The sequence below is a fragment of the Triticum dicoccoides genome, chromosome 3B (assembly GCF_002162155.2).
Source record: "Triticum dicoccoides isolate Atlit2015 ecotype Zavitan chromosome 3B, WEW_v2.0, whole genome shotgun sequence".
NCBI classification, from domain to species: domain Eukaryota; kingdom Viridiplantae; phylum Streptophyta; class Magnoliopsida; order Poales; family Poaceae; genus Triticum; species Triticum dicoccoides.
This window is the reverse complement of record NC_041385.1, coordinates 387,092,690-387,102,296: the sequence shown is the minus strand read 5'-3', so window position 1 is coordinate 387,102,296 and position 9,607 is coordinate 387,092,690. Positions and strand designations below refer to the sequence as shown.

Below are 9,607 nucleotides of genomic sequence, written 5' to 3'. Positions count from 1 at the left end.
GTGTCCGTGGACAAATAGGATGTCAAATTAGCCTTTGGAGATGTGCTTAGGCAGATACTTGCCAAAACGAACTAAGTTTTGTCTTATGCATCGGTGCTTTGTGTAGAACAGAAGCTTACGTGGGAATCTGCTATAGAAACATGCACCGCTCCTTTTCTCTATCTTCGTTGACCCCATGTTTTCGGTCAATAGGGCCCTTCTTGATCTGGGGCGCCTTGCCTTCCGTCGACCGTTCGGGCCGGTGGAATCCACCGCCTGGCGTGAGTTACTTGATTGCGTCGCGTTGCACGAGCCACTGGTGGATGACAGGCCGGACCATACCCGGTGGCGGCTGGAGCCGTCGGGCTTGTTCACCACCAAGTCGCTCTATTCGGCCATCGCCCCTTCCTCCGCTCCCCTCCCCTTATCGATGGTCTGGACCGTTCGAGTGCCACTGAAGATTCGCATCTTCATGTGGCAATGGATCCGTGGTAGGCTTCCGTCTGGTGTGGAGGTCCGTAAGCGCAATGGCCCAGGCACCGGTATCTGCCCGCTCTGTGGCGTCCCGGAGGACTCGAACCACATCTTCTTCTCCTGCGTCTCCGCCCAATTCCTCTGGAGCTGCTTTCGCGAGGTGGTCGGCGGGAGTTGGTGCCACACCAACTTCCCGGACCTTTTTGCTGAACTCCAACTGTCCCCCGTGTCCACTCGCCACATTAGGTGGCTGGAAGTTGGGGTGCTTGCTTGGACGCTGTGGACCGTTCGCAACAAACTTGTGATCCAGCGCGCTCCCCTTCGTCACTCTACTGACGCTCTCTACAAATTCTCGGGTTTCTTGCAGCTTTGGCAGCCGCTTAGTCGCCCCACGGACCGTGACGCAATCTCCGCCTTCATCGCCGACATCCGATCGATGGCCGTCCGCCTATCTCCGCCGCCGCCGCCGCCACCGCCGGAGCCCGATTAGCCACCTTGTGTCTGGTGCGCTGTACTGCTGTTGTTTTCTTCTTTTTTGGGCTTGTTGGGCTGTGCCCTGCAGAACCTTTTGTTCTTTTTCGTGAGACTCGTGTGTGTTGGTGTGGACCTATGTGGTATGTATGCTCTGTGGCGGTTGCTTTATTTATAAAGCGGGGCGAAAGCCTTTTTCTTTTTAAGAGAAAACTGTTTATTCTAATAAACACCGCTATTTAAGAAAAGACTGTTTATTCTTATAATCACCACTCAAGAAAAACCAGTCTAAGAATCCAAGAACTTTCTGTTTATTCTAATAAGCACCGCTGCTTAATAAAATACTGTTTATTCTTATAAGCACCACTGTTTAAGAAAAACCGGTCTAAGAATCCAAGAGCACCAAATTTTGAGATGGTCGCACTGTTCTGTTTCATTCTGTGCAGCAGTTTGCGCAGTTTATATAAGCTCTAGATGAAACGTCGAACAAATCATCACGTGAAGCACATATATTAATCATGCAAAATGTACATTCAAGCTGTAGCTACTGATCGGTATTAACATAAAATATCACAGAAACGCAAATATCCAGAGTTCAAAAACATCTACAAATGGATACGCACAAATTGCAATCTATGCAACCAACCATATACCATAGTGTGTAGAGATGGGCCCCTTTGTTTTTCCTGTCCTCATGGGTTGGGTGGATATAACCAAAATAATCACAAATCTTCTATACAACCATCATATAAGATATTACAAAAATAAAAGTGAAACAGAAGTTATTCTACAATGTTTCTTACAAACGATTCCCAGCCCCAAAATTCCTTATATAACAGCTGTGGACTCTTCCACATAATTTTCATACATCAGGTTGGGAAGGGCAAGCGAGCGTACAAAAACCGCAAGGCACTTCAATCTCCTAGGCTCAAACCGTTGCAGCTACAAAGCTTTCAGCTAAAAGCTAGGGATCCACTCATCATTGTGCTACCGGGCTTGAATATTCAGGTCCATTCTCTGAAGAGGTTAAGCTGGAGGAACCTGCTGATGTCACGTTGCTGTTTGAACTATTATTCCTTGGTTGGAGCTCCGTCTCTCTCTGCCTCTCTGGGGCTGCGGGCGCTGCCCCCTCATCAGCTAGTCTCTTCAGAATGTTCATAATTGTCGGAACAAATTTTGTCGACAGCGAAAGGAGAGCTGGAAGCTGTGTAACATTCAAGCAATAAATAATAATACTAGGTCAGATGTTATTTCCTCGCAAGAAATAGTAGCATGACAGAACTGCGGGGTCAATACTTACAAATCCATTTCGGAATTCATTGGCAATGTCTAGTTGTACCCATATGGCTTTCCCGACTAGGAAAACTACAAACATGACGGCCAGGTAAAATGGGTTCCTGTTTTAACAAATGAATTTCCCAGTCATATCAATTGTGTAGATGCCTTAACCAAAACTTATGCACGTTTCTGTACACAGAAGAAAATAATACCTCAGTAATGTCATGAACTCATTGAAACCAAGGACAGCCATCGCAGCGAGCGCCCATGGAGGAGGCAGCCAGTTGTTGTTCCTCTTGTTTGCTTCCTTTGGTGGGGAACAGTAAATGGTTAATGACAGTGTACACAACACTTAAAACCATGTAGACCAACCTCAATTAAAAAAAACTCCAGAAGTATACATGGTTTGGCGAACTGGAGTATAAACAGAAGAGCTTTTACATGGAAACAACCCAATAATTTCGGGTATCACAAAATGAATAGTTATTGAAATGCTGTTTATGAGGATACCTGAGCAGCTATGGCTTGAGTGACGGTATACTCAGTTTCAGCTTTAAATTGCCTCCACAGAGACTTGCACTGGACAGGGGAGATTAAAGTTCTCTCCTCTGGAACCTGTTCATAATAGCGACAACTATTTAGCAAGTACCAAAACTTGGTCTACGTAAAAAAGAGCAGTGTATTGCTTCAGCACACAAGCATAAATAAATAAATATATATGATGCATTGCCCACACACCCTTTCCCATGAACTGGAGGCGAGTGGATCAAGCGATTGAATACTTCTATCTGTAGTCCCTGGCCTCGCAGCATCTACTAGAGCAAGGGAAAGAGTGGTATCAATGTTGTCACCATCTTCTTCCAACCGAATTGCAGCCATCGTAGAAAGCAACTTCATGGACTGTAACAGAGGAGTCTCAAGTTTCAGTTCTCAAACGAGTTCTTCTATTTCAAATAGACAGTATTTACATTTACGTACAGCTGAACGAGCAGTTTTAGTAATTGCTTTGATGTCTTCCTTTCCTGTCCATACTCTTGGCATCGAGTCGGCATCACGACTGAATAACGTCGAGAATCTGTAAATTTTTCCGCAGTTAGTTCGGTGCAGAAGATGTCACCTTCTCTGAGTTAGATATGAAGCAGCGCTCACCTGTCCTTCATGCGGATCAAGATCCTTGCAGCTTCTTCTCTTGCCTTTGATTCAACAACGCTCCTTCCGTGATTCTCCAGCCGCAAGAGCAATTCTTTTTCAGTAGCTTCATCAAGCTCAAAAGTTGAAATAGCAGATTCAAGACCTGAAACGGCGGCTTTTGTCTCACGCTGAAGAAGCTTTCTAATAGCTGGCCAGGTGTCTTCACTGGCTGAATCTAGAAGAGCTTCAACAGGTTCTGCAAGAGCTTTGGTAAGTTTGCCCTGAAACAATAGGTCTGAAGTTATAAAAAAAGAAAGATACAAGTGCCTTTCGTGACAGACTGGCAATTACACCGATCATTTGATTAGATAAACAAACGAAATTGGAAACTGCAAGCAACCTCATATGTGGCACAAAGTTCAGAAAGCTTTGTAGCACGAACTGACACCACATGAGCCTCAATGTCACGCTTAAGCTTATCCTTAACTTTCGAGGGATCCCAGTTCACTTGTTGAATGGTAGCATCTGTCAAATAATATCCAGATATGTGACAATAAGATAAGAAATAACATGCCTTAAGGGTAACCATAGTATACTTAAAAGTATGTGTTCAATACTAGCTAATATATTACTCCCTCCGATCCATATTACTTGTCGCTGCTTTTGGTACACTAAAGTTGTAGTTGGTATTTGAATGCTGCCACAAATTTAGTACTTCTAGCAAGAGCAGTACCTCAGACAATCAGTAGTGTATGTATCTCAAAGCTGACATAAAAGGCAGAAAAATAACAGCAAATCTTTGATGTTTCTAACGAGTTTTTACTACTACCTCCGTTCCAAAATAAGTGGCATGGTTCTAAAACCACGACACTTATTTTGGAACCGAGGGAGTACATATTTACAAATTACTCCCAGCTTGCTTCGTCTGGCCGGTACCATTTCCCAACAGGAGCGGGACACATAATTGCCATTTGAGACATTTAAATGCTATAAAATTAAGCATAGCATCCAGTGTCAAATAGTTGGTTCCGTGGATGGCTGAATTGGAATATTGATTACTCTTGGGCAGTTTAGTTTTCTACATTTGAACCTCAAAAGAAGCGCGCTAGATTCCTGTTTAATTGCAATAACCTAGCCAATTCGACATCAAGTACAGCCTAATAAACCAGCAGTACCTGAAATTGACTGGTTTCCTACTTCCTACAGTAGCGGATCACTAATTCCTACAAATATATGGCAAATACATTACCAACATTGCTAGAGACATACCTTCAGATCCTTTATCAAACTTCTCCAAGAAAATCTGGGTAGAATCGCGAGCAGCAACAGCAAATCCCTCCTTTTCAACGGCCTTATCAAAGGACTCTTTGAATGCTTCTAAAGTTCTAGTCCGTAAATGACCAAGAAGAGATTGGTATGCAGGATTGACAAGCTGGCAAGGAATGGGCATTCGTGTGAGAATTATGGCATGCAACAGAACGCTTAACTGTGGCGACAATGTATAAATCCAAGACAGAACAACTAAACAGTGAACGGAACATGAGATAAGAACAATGAACAAAATTTATAGTCAGGATCAAGCAAAAAAAAAATTCTATGGACATAATATACATGGCAGGAAAACTTCTATTGGACTAGGTTTTAGTTTTAGGGTGTATTTGATTTGACCCCAACCTAACCCACCAAAAATCCAGCTAACCAATATCTTTCCCAAGGTTTTGGCTGCCCATGTTTTGGCTAATATTGGCAAGAAAAATAAACTAGAGTTTGCTATGCAGCACGGGCATGCCAAAATATTGGCAACCATCCAAGCAAGAGCCAAAATATCAGGCATGACCAAAAAATTGATGTGGCTTATTGTGATCCATACATCCAAACACACCCTTACTACAAAATATTCCACTCTTCTACTTATCTCTTATCAAAATATGGCACCTCTATTAAAATATTTGCATCAAGATTTTCTCGCTGAGTTAGTTTCAAGATTACTGGTACGATGTTGTTCCACTAACATATTACAAAAGTGTGGCAACCAGTATCAAGAAATTAGCATAACGGTTTCCCCTCAGGGTTAACTTGGGATTACTGGTTGGATGCATCTGTGTACAAAGATGACTGATTGGTTCATGGCATATATACCACAAGTGTGCATGAAGTGAGGAACAAGTAATTATCAGTTGATAAAATGGATGATATATGAGTATGACCAAAAAATATAAGGGGAAACCTGCAAGAGTTTAGACTCAAGTTGATGCCTTTTTGATGTTCTGACACCTTCATCAAAATAAATAGCCTCCATGTCGTATCTGCAATTTAACCAAAATCAAAAAAATTGAAGCCACAGAGAAGTTTCGAGACCTTATTTTGTAACTCATTACATAACTGTTGAGGTCTCCCTTACAGTTTCCAATCAAAAAAATATGCACGGCTTGCATCTCAGAAGGATGTTATAACCTAGTACATAATTCATCTATAGCAAACACTAAATATGCTTTATGGGCTGCTTTTCCATTTGCCAGCACCCAACCCTCAATTGGCGTGAAATGCTTGCTATCAGTAGCAGAGGGTGAACCAAATATAAGAGGGGGCCGATTGCCCGATTACTTAAGAATCAGCCTGCCTTTGCTGACCCATGAAATTAGGCTAAGTAATGGGCCATATATGCTGTAAAAGGAGAATTGCACTTTGGTAAGGGTGGCCAGTGCTTGTTATTGATACAAACAAAAGGAACACACGCAGGGTTCTTAACAGTATGGCATGCAGTAATTTACTGAAAATATGTGTGACTATGTATTTCACCAACTTGACTAGAATCTAGAACCAACTGACTGGTACTTGGGATCCCACCACCAACCAGTCTGGCTGATAAATTTTGCTGTAACCAATCCACATAAGTTTCTGAACATCGGGCATGCCACAACCAGAATAAAGGGAACACTATTGACCATAGAAAGGCAATAAACTCACTCTGATAAACATCTATCAAGCAGGCTGCTGATTTTCTTCCCGAAACCTGGTACATAGTCACTTTGAACAGCCTCCTCAAATTGTTGCCATTCCTTTATAATAATAGATATAAATATATAGTATCAGTTGGTTTTATGAGTCTATGCAGCATGTATTAAGCTTAATAATATGCACTATAATCACCTCATCAGCTGTAAAAGTGGCAACTTTCTCATAACCAATTTCTTCACAACGCACAGTAGCCACCATAACCTAAAAAATTGATGCATAAAAAAATCTCAATATTCATTATGTCAATAGCTGAATTAGAAAATGGAGGATGATACTCACTTTATGAGCAGGTAGGTCAAGGTCTTTGTTCTCCTTGATGACCTTCCAAAATTGCTGTGAGCTAAATGAAAAACCTGATGCTGGAACAACACCACGCCGATCTCCAGCAAGTCCACCAGGAGCAATAGACTGTTGAAACCTATCTCTCAAGTTGGAAACCTTCAGAAATGTAATGTATTGTGTTATTCATATTTCTAGGAAAATCAGCAGCAAGCATCTATCTATCATATAGTAATAGACATTGTAGTTACACCAACCTGCTCTCTAAATAACTCTTCCTTTTCCTCATAACTGTTAAGGGCCACCACTTGCACCTGTATGTGGAAAACATATACTCTGGATAGTGAGTAAATCTAGCAGATGCATACAAGTTCAACAAACAAATATAATTAAGGTAATGGATTTTACATTGAAAAATTCACTGAGTGGAGTATCTTTATGGGCATGGGGTTTAGGAACACCATCCCATATCTGCAAACAGATGAAAACAATTTAGCATACTGAAAACACAAGAATGTCAGATTTAAGTAGGACACAGGCTACCAGGAAGTGAATTACCTTCTGAATATCTTCTCTTAAAATCGGTTCAAGATTTTCCAAAGGTGTCTGTTTAAAACCAGAAAGGTTGTATATATCACCATAGACAAAATTAGGTTCAGGAAGTTAAAAAAAAAAGATTAATGGCAGTTGCTTCGGAAAATATCATAGTTCATCGCATCCTAAAATGCACCCTGTCAGCGCTCACCTTTGATTTGTCACGAATAACAAATAGCATTGTTGTTTTGCGAGGACTAAATAATCTCATCATGACCTGTACAGACAGAAGAAATATTAGGGCATAATAATGCCTTAATACAGAAACACCCCACTGCGTATTTAACAAACTAACCTGGAAAACAGTCTTCAAAAGAGGCTTGTTCGCAGCCTGTTCTCTGCCAATATCATGGCACCACCTAAGGAATAAAAGCAAACGATCAATTAAATATAGTGTCCAATTTAGGGAATTATAGGTTCGACATCCATCACTCAGAAAAACAAACTTACATATTGATCAACACAATATCCGAAACAGCCAAAGCAAATAATGCACTCTGCTTCTCAAAGGCCGTGTCATCCTGAAATTTTGTGGATGAATTAGGCAAATACAATTTGGAATAAAAGAACTCCATAATGCAAAACGTAGTAACTTGCAACCATCTCATAGCCTGAATCCCTGATGTGTGCAAGCAATCACAGGGGTCGGGGTTAGCTTCAGCTTGTGAGCTTACTAGCAGAAGTCCGGACACAAACATGCAACATATGATAAAGTTTACTCAAACTAGAGCTCTCCTTACACTACAAGTTGGCAATATGATGCAAGAAACCGATGGGAGGGGCCTTACAGGCTTGCAAGCTGGAAGAGCTATAATGTGGCTTACTGGAGATGCCCTGGCTGACCCCCCCTAACTCAGAACTATGAAATTGGAGGAAGAAAATGTTTCATCTAGTAATTTTTTGGGGGGAAAAGGTGAATCTTAACATGTGTCTTCTCTCTTCTGTGACATTGCACGTTCAATCAAATCTGAATTGGGGAATTCGTGATTTTCATTACCTCTCCCCTCTCTCTTCCATCAGTGCCTTCCAAATCCATTACAAGGGTGCATGGTTCAATATTCTGGGCCTTCGCCATCCATATACCTTTGGTTGTCTGTGACCTGAAGTTCCAAATAAATGCTAGTTAATAGGCGCAGAGGATAAATTGATTCCATCAAAGCCGCGAAAGCATATATAGAGAAGGCATATAAGAAGAATGCCAACACACCTTCCTCTGAAAGCATCCATCTCCCTAAAATTGGTGCGGAAAAGATGATTCAAAAGTGTACTTTTTCCTGCAAAAGATTCGGATGGGCCGGGGGGGGGAGGGATTGAAGACCAATGGTATAACATCTAACGGCTTAAAGTTAAAGCAGGATGGAAACGATGAGGAAAAGAGTGTCGCATACCACTACTCTGTGGGCCCATTATTGATACAACAGCGTATGAGAGCCCACATTCGGCCAATTTAACTTCCTTCATGAAACTCTCCAATCCAGAAACATTGAAAACACCATCTCCATCAATAAGCTGCGTAGAAAGACAGGGGTCCTCCATTTCTGCAAGAGAGGAAACGTATGAGACTCTCACATTTAAGCTAGGGAATGGGACACCAAGAAGTGAAGAGTGTGACTTTCAACGCATAGAGCCTTCAGATTTTTTTTAAAAGAACAGATGGGATAAATAAGACACACAGATTCTAGCGCAAGTCCTTCAATAATGCAGTTTCTGGAGCATATACAAAAAAAATGTCAAGAGAAGTATTGGAAATTATAAGATGATGATTACTGCATTAAGCCCGTGAAATGAGCGGGGGCATTAAATGGGGGGAGAGAGCTATAGGCAGTCAAATGTTAATACTGTACTGAGGGAGCAAATTGATGGATGCATGCGCTCATACGGCTTTCCTCTGGGTCAAACTACGATTCACTACTACAATTATTACTACAGATCGCAGAACGTACAACAACCCAGCCAGGAATACATGTTACGCGGATCAAATGATCCTATATACTCCCAGAAGGAGAGTTCTACGGCAACTTACAGTGACAGTGCTGCCGCAAGTATCATTAACCCTAGCGAGATCGTACGGCCGGAGAGATCACGAAATCAGGGGGGCGGGAGGGGGAGCTAAAAAAAAAAGCGCAGCCTTTCGATACGATCCAGCGGGAGGCGATCCAAGCACGCGCCCCGGACTCGAGACGAATCGAGCGCTGCGGGTCGGAATCGCCCGACAGGCATAAACCCCCAACACCGAACGGGGAGCCAGCTGAATCTAGCGGTCCGGCGCCACCGACGTGGATTGAAGCAGCTCCCCGCATCGATCTGGTCGCCTATTCGGCAGGAATCACCGTGCGCCACGAGGAGCAACAAAAAAAAAGCAGGTGGGGAATCGAAATCCGGG

The 9,607-nt window shown here is 42.3% G+C and overlaps 1 protein-coding gene across 1 annotated transcript in view; it reads right to left on the bottom strand.

The window, feature by feature from the left end:
- Positions 1-1,515: 1,515 nt before the first annotated feature.
- Positions 1,516-9,607, bottom strand: part of LOC119276137 (protein ROOT HAIR DEFECTIVE 3-like) — an 8,531-nt gene continuing 439 nt past the window's right edge. Inside the window, exons 2-23 of the mRNA XM_037557130.1 lie at positions 8,613-8,762; positions 8,432-8,498; positions 8,222-8,324; positions 7,675-7,745; positions 7,520-7,583; positions 7,376-7,441; positions 7,189-7,236; positions 7,039-7,101; positions 6,888-6,944; positions 6,631-6,789; positions 6,484-6,552; positions 6,301-6,392; positions 5,561-5,639; positions 4,603-4,765; positions 3,734-3,858; positions 3,352-3,614; positions 3,181-3,277; positions 2,941-3,102; positions 2,713-2,817; positions 2,415-2,509; positions 2,225-2,321; positions 1,516-2,128 (exon numbers count right to left, since the gene is read on the bottom strand). Of these exons, the coding sequence (XP_037413027.1) occupies positions 1,904-2,128; positions 2,225-2,321; positions 2,415-2,509; positions 2,713-2,817; positions 2,941-3,102; positions 3,181-3,277; positions 3,352-3,614; positions 3,734-3,858; positions 4,603-4,765; positions 5,561-5,639; positions 6,301-6,392; positions 6,484-6,552; positions 6,631-6,789; positions 6,888-6,944; positions 7,039-7,101; positions 7,189-7,236; positions 7,376-7,441; positions 7,520-7,583; positions 7,675-7,745; positions 8,222-8,324; positions 8,432-8,498; positions 8,613-8,760 (2,418 nt within the window). The 5' untranslated portion in view covers positions 8,761-8,762 and the 3' untranslated portion in view covers positions 1,516-1,903. The remainder of the gene's footprint in view (positions 2,129-2,224; positions 2,322-2,414; positions 2,510-2,712; positions 2,818-2,940; positions 3,103-3,180; positions 3,278-3,351; positions 3,615-3,733; positions 3,859-4,602; positions 4,766-5,560; positions 5,640-6,300; positions 6,393-6,483; positions 6,553-6,630; positions 6,790-6,887; positions 6,945-7,038; positions 7,102-7,188; positions 7,237-7,375; positions 7,442-7,519; positions 7,584-7,674; positions 7,746-8,221; positions 8,325-8,431; positions 8,499-8,612; positions 8,763-9,607) is intronic.